General features: G+C 37.5%; 1 protein-coding gene across 12 annotated transcripts in view; it reads right to left on the minus strand.

Moving 5' to 3' along the window:
* Positions 1 to 14,682, minus strand: part of shank2 (SH3 and multiple ankyrin repeat domains 2) — a 405,147-nt gene that overhangs the window by 230,047 nt on the left and 160,418 nt on the right. For 9 of the 12 annotated variants that reach the window (XM_062967836.1, XM_062967830.1, XM_062967835.1 and 6 more), the window contains 2 exons: positions 3,904 to 4,210; positions 2,284 to 2,453 (listed from right to left, as the gene is read on the minus strand). In XM_062967836.1, coding sequence (XP_062823906.1) covers positions 2,284 to 2,453; positions 3,904 to 4,210 — 477 coding nt within the window. Of the gene's footprint in view, positions 1 to 2,283; positions 2,454 to 3,903; positions 4,211 to 13,380; positions 13,710 to 14,682 lie in introns of those variants that run through there. The other 3 variants (XM_062967837.1, XM_062967839.1, XM_062967842.1) reach the window with 3 other exon arrangements.

A 14,682-nucleotide genomic window follows, 5' to 3' on the forward strand; every position in this document is an offset into this window, starting at 1 on the left:
CAGCAGTAACACTATTGCATGTTGGCTAGTTGCTTCCTTGGGAGGCTGTTAAAGGAAATATTGTCAAGGCATTTTAACAGGAAAATCTATTTTGGAGAGCACTGCTACTTCTTGTGTATTTGTTGTCCTAAGAATGATTTTCAACTGACAACAAAGTTGGAAGAGGATACTTTCTATCTTGCTGTGGATCATCCAATTATGTGAAAACCATAGTGACATGAATGTAGAACTCTGCAATACAATTCTCTCCCCTCTATGTCAAAGACCTCTGAATGATCACTTCTTGGCATTTTAGCTAAGATCAAGAGAGTAGAACTCTGAATGTAGTTCTTAGAAGCCACATATTTCTCAGCCATACATCTTGCAATTCATTATAAATTCAGAAATTTCCTAGCTTTGGCTAGAACCTATTAGTTCAATCTGTTTTTTTCACAAGCAGATTTAATCAAGTGTCTTTTCTATTAATGTAGGCCTCTCTGTCTGCTGTGATTACCAGAGATTAAGTTTAGCTGACTATCCTTCAAGCCCATACAATGTGTTGCTCTTTAGGCAGTCTGGTTTCATCATTCGATCTCAGATTTCCCCTTAGCACTTTTTAATAATAATAATAATAATAATAATAATAATAATAATAATAATAATAATAATAATAATAATAATAATTTTATTACCCGCCTCTCCCTGCAACTGAGGCAGGATACAAAATCATTAAAACATGAGATAAAACACTATTAAAAGACATACAACAAGATACAGAGTTAAAATACAATTTAAAATTTACTGATAAAATTCAGATTAAAATTCACAACTTAAAATTGACCAGATAAGCCTGATGGAAGATATGGTTTTCAATTGGGTCTTAAATTTCAACAGCTGATCTAGCGGTTGAATCTCTTCCAGCGGGTCATTCCACAGTCTTGGGGTGGCCGATGAAAAGGTCCTTTAGGTGATCGTCGCCAGTTAGGTTCTGGCTGGTTGGAGTAGACACTCCCTGGAGGACCTCAGTGTTTAAGGCAGATTGTATGGGAGAAGGAGATCGTATGGGTAACCTGGACCCAAACCATGTAGAGCTTTAATGGTCAAAACCAACATTTTGTACTTTAGGGACAAAATGTATGGTTGCATAAATGTATGTGGTAAAGTAATGTCTCTGTGTTCCCAAAAGTTATTAATAATCCCAGGAGTGCCTGAAGGATAAGAACTCATCCCCTCATGCTGTCTTTTCCTTGCTGTTACTTGAGTACAAACTATTTTTTTCACCTTTGCCCTAACTGAAGCACACAGAGTTAAGAGTGGAAAGAGGTGAGAGAACCTGGGACAATTTAAAAGCATCCAAAGAGTGAATCAACAGAAAATTAATAGTACTGTCTCTGTGAAATCAGTGAGAGAGAGGGAGAGAGAGTAATACATACACACACACACACACACACACACACACACACACACACACACACACAATTTGCTTTTCATGCGGCCCCAAAACCTGCAATATTATTTTTTCAAACTGGATTTTTACAATACCTTTCTTTAAAAAACAAAGGCAGCCTTTTAGTCAGACTACCTTTCTAGGAAGAAAAAGCTAAAAGTCCCCAACATTTTGCAGATATCCCTCTAAAGTGAGCCTACCATGAAGTTGGGGTATGGGGGTAAGATTTGTTAAGAGGGAGTTTTTCCCTTTGCCTTCCTCTAAAGAAGTGGTTCTCAACTTGTGGGTTCCCAGGTGTTTTGGCCTACAACTCCTAGAAATCCCAATCAGTTTACCAGCTGTTAGGATTTCTGGGAGTTGAAGGCCAAAACCTCTGGAGACCCACAGGTTGAGAACCACTGGTCTAAAGCTAAGGGAGTGTGACTTTCCCAAGGTCAGCCAGTGTGTTTCAATGGCTGAGTGAGATTTGAACCTTGTCTCCAGAGTCATAGCCCTTCACTTAAACTACTATACCACCACTGGCTCTATGTCTTTACTGTTCCCTAATAATTATTTAATTGAAGGCAAGATTCACAGTCATAATTGTAAGCCCAATAACCTGTTATGTTCATCACAAATTAATCATTTGTATTATGTTTTTATTTTAGTAAGATCCACTTCATATGCATCTGAAGGATTCAAATGTATTTTGTTCAAAATTAACTTGAACAGCTTTAAATTTTAGCCTGAATGATTCAGAAACTAAGCTGAAACAAGGAATACAAGTGTTTGCTTCATTGCTTCAACTCTAAAGAGAAAAACAACAAAAATAATATGACCATTCATTTAGGAACATTTATTAAGAAAAGAAGACTAACCTTTTACCCTGTCCCCTTTATGCAAATGAATTTCCCCATCTCCTTGAGGTTGATATGGCTTCGCGACAATAAACAGTCTTCCAGGTACAGCACTATAAAGTTTGCGTTTGGGACCCTGATATTCCAAGGCAGATATAGCATCTTTGTTGGCACTGGGGTTATAGCTGGCACTGGAAGGAATGCAAAATGAAATCACATTATTTTGCTTTGTAATAATAAGGACATCTCAACCAGATTACTACTGTTTCAAAAAGCAGCACCTGCCATCAAATAAATTTCTGCATGTAAAAAAATCAATTTATTATATTACTTTTTCATTGCAAACACAAAAAGGCAGAAACTGACTCCAGGTTTCTAAATCACTGGTTAAATATAATGACCCATGCACTGAGATAATGATTCAGGTTCTTGTAGCACTTAATAGTTAAGCCTACATTAGAAATACAATTACAGGCAAAGATGTAAAACAGCTAAGTTGAAGAGCCATCTTAAATAGTAATAAATTAACATAAACATATTTGACGCTTTCACCTTCCAGAAATTCGAACAGACAGGCACCCTACTGTCTATTTTGGTGCTCATTCTCCCCCCCCCCCCCCCCCATGGTTTATGAATCTACAGTTATAGTGGAAAAGCTGGATTACTACACACAATTTTCATTTTAAAAATTGTTATTCAACATTACGATTTCTATCTTATAACTTTGTTTACCATAACTGTGCAGGCAAATTTATTTTTAGACCCTGTTTTTTTGTTTTTATTTTAAAAAATAGTATGTAAGTTCCACTGAACACATTCCTAATGCCCGATTTAAATTTCACACTGAGAAAGCAGCAGGTGTCAGCACTTGAAATATTCTGATTACATTGCTTGCTTAACAACTAGAATTTATGTGTAGTCAATTATGCAATTCATCTAGACCATTTAAAATATATAACATTTGGTAACAGCATGATAAATTATCACAATTTATTTTATATAATTATCATAGATGCAGGCAAGAAGTACTTACATAGGTGAACTGTTCAACTATGACAAAATATAGTGGGAATTCCCTGGACAATGTCTAATCACATGTGAAATTATTTTAAGTGTAGTGTTATGTAAAAACAAAAAGCTTCAAGGACAATTGGGGGAAATGACAGTTTGGAATGGAGATGCATAATCTAGAAACACCTGTAGCCCAGGAAGCATGATTAGTATAGTTGCTGTGGAATGACTGGGCTGAACAGAATGATGATACATTTGAGACTAACTGGACAGCAAACTAAAAATGTGTCCGGGATATCCTGGAAGTTTTCCAGGAAGAGAATAAGCCACATGTGTCTGTGTTTTATATTCAAGAAACTATAAATTTTGGCATTGTTTTGGGCAAATCTATAGGCTATAACTTGCCACTTCTTGTCTCATCCCACCCTTGGCTCTATACGTCTGCTAATAATCACAGTAAGATATACCATTTTTTTTCTTCTGCCTTTATCCTCCACTTTATTTGGGGAGGTTCAGGTGAAATGTCGTGGGGCAACATTAATTTATATTTAGACTTGTATTTGTTACTATGCTAAAAAAAGTACATATTCAATTATTTTTACATTAAAACGCGGAATATTGAAACATCACCTGACATGCCGGTGTTGCTGCCGTTTTGCATCCTCTCCTAACCTATTTAATGATGGTGAGCGGCTCCGAGAAGATGAAGTGTAGCTCCCAACTGTTCTCACAGTTCCATTGGGATTATTCTGCATCTGCTGCAGTAGGTGAGGCGAAAGGCTACGGTGTGAAGAAGCTAAAGAGGAGGCTGACCAGGCAGGAACGTTGACGTTCAGATTGTTATCGCTGTTGGATCGAAGCAAGACACGAGGTGTTGCCAAAGTGCTTTGTGGCCTCCGTCTTCTATTTGAGTAGGTAGGAGCCTCTCTAAATGGCACTAAATGGAAAGGGAGATAGAACACAAAATGATTCTCCAGTAAACGCATCTGGTTTCTTCAAACATATCAGATCACCTATCCACCCGCAAAAAAAGCAATATGCAGTGCATTCCCATAATATGTGAAGAAGACCAAGTAAGCTTTGGTTGATTGTCTAATCAAGATGAGCACTCGAATTATATTTAAACTGCAATTAAAATTAAAGGTAATTTTTCCAGAAAATCACTGAATTAATAAGCAGTAAAGCCCTGCATTACTGAAAACCCCAGTGGTATGATATTTTCACTATAAAATGTGGAATTAGCAAGTGACTTTGATTAGTAAATGGTGACCATTTCTGACTCCTAAACCATAAGAAGTTGTTGCCATTCATCAATCGCATAAAAACATGTTCCATGATTTCAATGTGGCAAGAGCAGGGAAAGGGATCATACAAGACAAAGGGCCTCTTTTACTTACTCCCTTTCTACCTTTCTATGATCAGTTTATAGATTATATTCCCCCAAACATTTGGAAATTGCAGGAAAATGTTTCTTCCAAGATTGCAAGTGGAAGCCAAAATCTGTCATTAAATTCAAAGAAAAGCAGTTGGCTGAACATACCATATCTAGGATAATAATTTCAGTACCTGAATAAGCATAAATATGTGAAATTAAATTTGGGTAATACCGTATTAAATGACACAATTTAATTATATTAAGTGTAGGCTTAGGCTACCACATTCATTCTTGATTATATATTATTGTGAAAAAAGATCTCTAAACTGTTGCACCTAAAGTTATTCATACGTTGGAATTCAAAGGTTTAGTATTGTGGCCTTGTTTGAACATAACACTAACATATTATAGTGGTGAGATCAGAAGCTTTCACTTCTATTTCCTGTTACTCACCACTTTCCTGAACATAGAAAAAGAAGAATATCTACCCTGCTACCTTTCAACATCAGAAGATAACTTCCTGTTTTCATGAAGACTCTTCATATGACCAAGATCCCTGGAAAACCAAGGATCTTGATTGTATGGAAAGCCCAAGAGAATAGGAACCTCTACTTCTTAGACACAACCACTTCTATGTGAATAAAGTGATGATAGAAAGGATTGGAACTAGATGTTTGCCTCCTCCTGTATTCAGACAAGTGTGGTACCATTTGAATAGAAATTATTATGAATTTACTGCAGTTTATCATAGTGTCAGAATCCGCACAAGCTGTGTTTAACTTTATATGGCACAGTGGAACATGGTTTCTTAAAACTATAGTTTGTGAATGTGGTTAATTTCTTCAAAGCATTGTTATGAATAACCTTGTTTTAAAGTTCAGACACTATAATAAACTGAATTTAACTAAAATGGAAGTGAACACTTTCATACTCTTTTAAACATACATGAACATTACATAAGCATAAAACGTTTTGCTGTTACAGTAGATGCAGACTGCTAGTAGTAAAGCAGTGTGAATTTCTCATGTTCTTGAGTTCCCATTCTTTTCAGTAGACATTAAATTTCAGATACACTGGACTGCATGGTGGTTAATAACATACCTAAGGACCATGAATTAACAGTTCACATCTTTCTCCAGCTGAAATCTCATTACATTAGCCTTGAGGAAGTCAACATTTTTATGCTTCAGTTTCCCACTTGTAATTTTGTATATTTATTTTTATTGCATTTATATGCTGCCTTTCTCCAGTGTTGGACCAAAGGCAGTTCACAAATGACAAAACAAATTTAGCAAAACGTAATAAAATTAAAACACTATTTACAAATTGCCATTTTAAAACCATAACTTACACATTACAAAACTATCAGTAATTTGGAGAACTAAAACTAGAGCTTCCACCACCATAAAAAAGCTTCCTCAAGGATATATCCAATAAAAGCCTGTTCAAATAAGAAGGCTTTCACCAGCTGGAGAACAGAGAGTAGAAAGAAAGACCAGACTAGTCTTCCATGAAAAGAAATTCCACCAGCTGGGTACAGCCACTGAAAAGGCTTTCTCCTGTGTCTCCACCAAAGAGATAAATGATGGTGGCAGGACAGAAAGAAAGTATTCCCCTGTATAGCCAGTGGAGCTATTTTAATGGAATTATATGATTCCTGTGACTTGCCCGTGTCAGCATTCGGGCCACAACGTGCTGGCCCTGCTGAAGTTTCCAAAGGGTTTTTTAGAATGCAGCCCACGTATAGTGCATTACAATAGTCAAGACAGAATATAATCATGGTGTGCATTACTACAACCAGATCTGACTTCTCAAGGAATGAGCACAACGGACACACTAGTCACAACTGACCAAAGGCACTCCTGGCCACCACTGAAACCTGGGCCTCCAGATTCCATCCAAACTGCAAAACTAAGGTTTCAGAGAGAATGTGACACCATCCAGTACAGGTTAAATTTCTTTCTCCCAATCTTCCTTTCAATTGGACAAGAGTGCCTCTATCTTGTCCAGATTAAGTTTCAATTCCATTATTGACCAGAAATATGAGTTCTGGTGCAGACAATAGATACACCTTCTTAGGAGTCCAATGGGAACACTGTCATCAACATTCTAAATTGAAAACTCTGGATAACATCTCCCAATGGTTTCATGTAGATATTAAACAGAATTGGAGACAGAACCAAGCCCTAAGGTCCCAAACCAATGATAAGGGAGTTAAGCAGAAATATTTCATCACCACTTAGTTTGCCCTTTCAGAAAGGACAGGAACCACTAAAATAATGCCCTCAAGTCCCATTCCAAAAAAGGAGCCCAGAAAAATACCATGGTTGGTAATACTGAGAGCTAATGAAATATGCAATAGGGACACATGTCTCCTGTCCAGTTCTCTCATCCACCAAGGCAACCAAAATCACATCTGTCCCATGGTCAAGTCTGACATCAGGTTGGAATGGATCTAGATAATCTGTTTTAACCAGTAATCTCTGAATCTGGAAAACCACAACATGCCCTGGAATTTGGTTTGGGAAAGGAATTGACCTGTAATTATCTAGCATGGTGGGATTCAGGAAGGGATTTTTTCAGAAGTGGTCTATTATCGTCTACAGCTGTTCTCCAAGCACAATAGTCAGAGGTAGTCCAAGAGTCAACACAGTTGTCAGTCCAAACAGAGGATCAAACAAGAGAATAGTTGTCCATTACACAAGGTCAATAGCAGAAAGTCTCACCAAATGTCCAAATCAATATCCAAAACACATAGTTCAAGACATAAGATTCACCAACTATAACTCTATCTAAAACAGTGCTCCCAACATAGATCTGCTACAGCCACCAGTTATTTATGCTATCCCTGAAAGCCCTTACAGCTGTGAAAGCCCTGGACAGCTGAATGGCATTGACCCTTGGCTGGAACCAGGCAGAGCAAGTCAGTTCCTGCTCTTTCCTCTGATCAGCTTCATCCTGCCTTGACTCACGTTACCTCCATGCCAGAAAGACCAAGCTCCAGTGTAGCAGAAATGAACTCCAAAGTGTCAGGCTGCTCAGGTGGCTGCTCAGCATTTGCCTTGGATATGGCTCCCGAGATAAGACTCTCTTCTCTATCATCCTCATCCAGCACCAGGGTCCTGACACAGTCTCACCATAGTATCTTTAAGATAGGATGGAACCTTACTTCTTTCAGTGAGGCTTCTCATGGCCACTTCCCCTCTCCTTCCAGAAGCCATGAGAAGTTAAGGTGTAATATACATATGGTGGGTTTGTTCACACCCGCAAGCTGCACAAATTAAAACATATCCAATAATGCAGGACATGCAGGAGTCAGGGTTAGTGTAATATGTGGCAATAGTGCACAGTCTTTTTCTAAGGACTGCTTCGATATGTGTGAGTATGCAGTAGTTGCACAAATGTCAAATATTAATATACAAGTCCCTACACCAAGATGGCAAACCTATAGCCCTCTGTGTGGGTGAAACACCTAGCCATGCTGACTAGGTCTAATGGTAGCAAGCCCAAAACCACAAAAATGCCCATTTCCTGACTGAATCAAAATGCAGAAACAACTAGACAGTTAATGCATATGAATACAGACAATGCACGATTGCAGTGCAAGTGAAATGCAGAGAACAGTGCAAGATAATATTGACAGCACAATCAAACCTTGGATGTACATGTCATGTCACTTTTATACACGTTTCTTCTCTTGATATGACTTCAAGACACACTAAAGGCATGAACCAACCATCAACTGACATTGCTGGGGAGTAATTTTTCTGTCAGAGAAAAAACTGAAAGATCTCACTGTCACAATGACTAACCATGGTTATTTCTTTGCAATCATGAAATTATGTATTTTGCTTTTCAACTACAACGTAATTGGGTTGGGATGTGGTATTTCAGCTGATTTAGGTGTCTGTTCAAAAGGAAGAGTCTAAAAAGGGAAAGAATAGCAGAAGCCTCAGGAATTCTGTGTTCTTTTTTGCAAGAACGGGGTATAGTTAGCTTGTATAAGGCTGCTGAGGTTATTGGAGTTTCATTCCCCAGAATGAATAGTATGCAACTTGTTGGCTGTCATCAGGATAAACTAGGCTCTGGAAGTAATCTCATCAAACAAAGATTCTCACCTCTTTCGAAAGTACAATATTGGGTTTTTCTGTGGCTTTCAGAATTGGAACATGTTACTCAACATGCTGCTTAAATGTTATGTAAATCCATGGCCTTCTTTAACACAAATTAGAATGTTTACGTATCCCATCTGTTTGTCCAGAATGACACATGGGAGAGAACTTTTATCTCCTCTTACTGTCACTAAATCATTAGAAAACCAATTGTAAATTCATTGTCACAATATGTCTACAAATTAAGTTTAAAAGACTCACCCCAAATATTTTCACATTTTTGCTTATAATGTTTTGTAAGATTTAAGGCATTGTCAGTCAACTGACAGAGTTCTTTATTACCGGACATTGCTTTATTAAACTTTTAAATGCTTTCCAAACTTTGTGTCAGCAATGTATAGGTGTGTTGGATAAATGCATCTTAGAAATGTATGTTATCTTACAAATTCTATATATTTAAAAGCATAAATTAAAGGTTTTCATGAGATATGTTGCAACCCTATATATTTCGTTATTACAGTTTATGTATGTGTCCACATCTCTTACAAAGGTTTCTTTTAACCTCCAGTTTGCTAGTAAAATTGAATTACTGTGTTGAGAAATGATGCACGTCTAAAAAGTGTGTCACCAACATGAAATGTTTGGAAAGCTCTCCTATAACCAAAATAGGATCCTAAATTGGGTAAGTAAGCAGAGCCAGCTAGCATTTTTAAACCCAATTTAATCCACATTACTACAATCAGAACAGAGTACAGGGTTATGCAAACATGGGGAAAATAATCACGTGCCAACAACCCCCAAGAATCAACACAAGAGGCATAATGAAAATGATGAAATTTTCAGAAAGTGAAAATTCGCCTTCTTACTGCAATTCTATCACATCATCCTCAGCCTCAAATGAAGGCAATCGGGAACCTCCTCTAGACAAATCTTGCCAGGAAAATCATATGGCATGTTTGCTTTGGGGTCACCATATGCTGGGAAACAACTTGAAGGCATATAACCACCTCCAATATGAGAATGCTGCAAGTGTGTGAAGAGGAAACTCTCATTGTCCCAGAGCCCATTCTTGTTTTGTGTTTAAATGCCAGCCAATGTTATGCGGCAAACATTATCTTAACATATTTTGCTAGATGTTTTCAGATATCTCCAATAAAGAGAGTTTGCTCCAAATTGCAACTTTTCACCTTTCTGTAGAAATAACATGTTTTTCCTATTTCAACTAATAAATAAATAAGTCCAGAAATGGTTTTATTGATTAATAGCTATAACTATAATTGCTCAATATTTAAGAAACCATGTTACAGTATCATTTGGTCTATTTGTTTCCTCCTAGATAGGTACTGAGTTTCATAGATGCATCAGAATGGATGTCACTTTGAAGAGTAAAATCATGATTGCTTTTATTAAACTCACCTTTAAATTGGTGTCAAAAATGTTATTGAATTGCAACTCTCAATTGCTCTAGCTGGCACAGCCAATGGTAAAAAACAAAACAAAACCCAACAACATCCGGCAGGCTGCATCATTCTCATCTCTGTTCTGGGGTGTAAGGAATGGCACACACTGAAATTCTGTTTGTCTATTGCCATGCTTGCATTTTTGCAAAACAAAATCTGGGCAGAGGAAGCCACACAGAGGTTCAGTCAAATAGCCTGTGTGGAGTATACTGTACCAAGGCACTGAGCTTGGCAATTATATATTAGAAATGACAAACTAGAAGAACTGGGGATGAAAAATGAGATGAAATCACTTCACATTATGCTTTTAACTTAAAGAAGCTCACAGTTGTAAATTGTTGACATTCTGAATAGCAACTTTTGACTCATTACTTCATTATTTTCCTGATCTTATCTCTAAAAGACACAGATATGATCAAGGATAAGGAATGATTCTTGGACAAGTACTGCAGTGAAGTGAGCTCTCCAGCCCAGGAAGGTGTGCAGACTAGCAAGGCTTTGCATTGAAAAGGAGGTCTGGTTTGCTGACTGCTACAGTTGATTGGATTTTGCACATAATGAAGGTTTTATTTAACACATGTTATTAATAACAAGCAAACAAGTCCTAAGCTTTTCCAAGAAGGATCTCAAGTTATTGGGCAATCCTTTGCCCTTCAGTCCCAAATAACAGGTCAGCACCATAAAGTTTTCCAAGTGAGCTCTGTGGTGCAACTTTCATCTTTTGGGCTGTAAGAAAAACAATTGAAGCTGACCATTTCTGGGCCAAACGTTACCAACAACCCAAAATCTGATACATACGACACGTTTTTCATGTTAGAAACGACTTGAGAAACTGCAAATGGCTTCTGATGTGAGGGAATTGGCCGTCTGCAAGGACATTGCCCAGGGAAAATCCAGATGTTCTATGTTTTTTCCATCCTTGTGGGAGGCTTCTCTTAAGCCCCCACATGTGGAGCTGGAGCTGACAGAGGGAGCTCACCCACTTTCCCCAGATTCGAACCACTGGCCTGTCAGTCAGCAAATCCTGCTGGCACAAGGGTTTAACCCACTATGCCACCAGGGGTGTCCTACATAAGACACAAATGTAAGGCATTGCAAACTGAAACTATTGTGGTGCATCGATAAACTTGCGGTCCGCTGTGAGAATTAGCTCCTCAAATACATTCAGAATGCATGTAAAATACAGGAAGTGATATTCCACCTAAATGTTAGTAAGAATGTCCTGATGGTAAGAGCTGTTCAACAGTGGAACAATCTGGCTCAGAATATAATGGAGTCTTCTTCTTTGGAGGTTTTAAAACAGAGACTGGATGGTCATCTGTCAAGAGTGCTTTGATTGCATGTTACTGCATGGACAAGGGTTGGATTAGGTAGCTCTTAGGGTCTTTTCCAGCTCTATGATTATATAACTTGCAGAAACGTATATATGCACACTGACTGTTGTCACTTGATAGGGATGTGTGGATGACATTCACATTCTACTGCAGTCAATTTTCATTGACCCAAGAGACAAGAATGTCTCTACTACTGGAATTAAACACAGAAATGACTTTTTCTTATTCTTTAAAACCTAATATTATGATTTAAATATGCTTATTTAAATAAGAAAACCACTATGCGTTAACACTGTTTTAACACGTTTTAACAAAGACAAAAGAAGTGAATTGCAATCAGTATGACTTCACTACAGTTAATTAACATAGAAAAGTCTGTGTCAATCATTTAGCAAATCAAATAAATTCATGGGTTTTTTTTTGCTTTACAAAGGAAAAGAAAATTGTGTTCATAAGTGTGTATGGACACATGTGCATATTGAGACAGAGTGTGTGCCTTTTGATTTGTAGGCCTTATAGGAAGGGAGGCAGGGCATATGGTATGGAGTGAACCTTACATTACTGAATCCGGATTTAAACGTAATGTCAGTCAGTCCCACCAAACCCAAAGGATTCAGTCCTGATCTCAGCAGAGTCTCTCAAGTCATGAAGAAAGGGACTAAAGTGACAGTCTTCTCATATTCAACCTTTGCCCAAACACCCAACATCACTTCCCATCCTGGTCTAAAGGGATCCAGTCACTGTGAGGGAAATTAAAAAGGAGGTGCTTTAACTCCTCCTTCAGTAAAATGTCTCTGTTGAATCCTATTTCTTTCCTTTATTCTTCCATATATGGACAAGAACATCTGGATCCAACCCTATTAAAGGCTCACATCTTAAGTACAGAACAAGCAAATAAGACATCAAAATAGTTTTAATCCCAGTATTCTCATTTAATGTGCTAACACACTGGACTGTGCATATGCTATCCAAATTTCCCATTAGATGTCCAAAATTGCAGGGGGGAAAAGAGTCACAGAAAAGTGATTTCCATATGTTTCAGAATTCAGACCGCCTTTCTATACCATATGGCAAGAAGTGTAAATGGTTTTTAATAGTTCTTGTACAAATTTTCACCTGATGTTAACAAAGCATCATTTTAAAGACTAAATACAAAACAACCTTTTTTTGAAACAAAGTACAATGCTATGTGTAGAACATTTGTGAAAAACCTCTATTGCTACACAATTCCTATATTTTATTTCAGTTTGCACACTGCAAGTGGGCAGATACTTTCAATATGTCTCAAATAGACTGTTTTATGCACAGTATGAAGCTACATTGTATTTTTAAAAGCCATATGACAAAACATGCATGTTTGAAGCTTCATTCATTTTTGCATTTTCAGGTATTTTTCAGAAGTAATCATAGCTGCCAAGCTATACAGATGAAGATATACAAGCAGAACAGCATGCTTCAATGTAATCATCACTCCTTATGAATTAAACAAGACTGTCAAGATCCACTGATTATTTCCTCAATAATGTAAACCATATTACCCCTATTAAAATCAGTAATAATATAACTCTGGTAACAAAATACATACTCTAGGCATTAATATAGCTTTATCTATAAACTGAACACAAGGCTTCTCGGAGACACACTAAAATAAGTCACAGGCAAGCTCCTATAATGAGTTTTCCAAAAGGACAATCTAATATAAAGGAATCCCAGAAAAGCTACAGAAGAAACTTAGTATAATTATATAGTAAGTAAGTAGATCATATTAAGCAAGCAGAAGAAAATAGCAACTCCCAAAAATCAAGTCCTTTGCATTCAGTGCTTACCTTCTTTCTTTGTCAAGGCATTAAACAAAGACTTCATTTTCCCTTTCACTTTAGCAGCAATCCCCTCATTACATAACCTTTGATGAAATGAAAAAGGAATAAACACTACCCAGTTTCTCTGTATTTTAACTGCCTGCACCCTGACAGAAGCAGCAGGTTTCTGGGCACTCTGCAACTAGAAGCATAGCTGGGCATCGAGCTCCCAGCATTCTGGTGACAAAGCCCACCCCACATTCTGTCTGTCAGCTGGGAGCCAACTGTGCGTAGACTGGAGCTGCTCAAAAATCTTGCTATCTTTCATAGTATTAGTCATGTGAACACCATCGGCGCAGTCTTTCAAACATTCCCCTGGTTTTGTAATGGAGACACTTATGAGTAAGGGAGCAGGGATGACTGAAGCAAAGGGGAGCAGTGCCGGCTGAGTGGGATCAAAATTAATATTTAGAGAGACAGGAGAGAAGTCACTCCTCTTCATTCATTCATCTTCAGCATTTCAGAGGATAGAGGGAAAATACTGAAAAAGCTAGGAACTGTGAAGCTGGGGAAACCTAATAAAAACATCAAACCAAAATCTCTACCTGTTACGTATTTGCCTGTTTCCAGCAATGCTGTCTAGAATCCACTGGCTTCTCATTGTCAGTATACTGTTGACCAGTTTCACATTTTTTCAGAAAATTCAAACAAAACGACCAATCCAAATATTTTAAGGTACAATTGTGTCTCTACTGATTTTCCCAAATAAATCAAAAACTTTATGGCGTAATTTTTTCACTCCAATATAATTTCCCCATTAAATGCCCCAGAACTGCATCTCTTACAAGAGATAATGCCAATATAGCTGGGATAAAGGAGTCCCTTCACATATATAGTATATTGGAAATAGCATATTGTACTACTCACAAAACGGATGTTGCATTATATTTTAAAAACCTGAATATTTTGCTACTACTAGATACAGAACCAACTGTGGTCTTACAAAAATAACTGGCCCAAACTTGAATAAATGGACTGTTTACTAATAATAGTTGTTCCACTGCAGTGCTATCTGCTTCTTGTTGGCAAGGTATCTGTAATTAAAGTCTGCCTTCCTTAGTTGCTAAGAACAACTCCTTCAGGAATGGGGAGGGGGAGTGAGGGAGGAAAGGAAGAAAGAGCCACTTAAAGCTAGATTTTACCTTCCTGTGTTTCTGATTAAAAAAGAAAAGCTGTAAAGAATTAGGAAGCATGAATAAGTAACACAAACAGTTTAGGATTCATTGAATATTACAGTGTTTATGTCGCCCTTAATTTTTAATGAAAAAA

The sequence above is a fragment of the Anolis carolinensis genome, chromosome 1 (genome assembly GCF_035594765.1).
Source record: "Anolis carolinensis isolate JA03-04 chromosome 1, rAnoCar3.1.pri, whole genome shotgun sequence".
Lineage (NCBI taxonomy): Eukaryota > Metazoa > Chordata > Lepidosauria > Squamata > Dactyloidae > Anolis > Anolis carolinensis.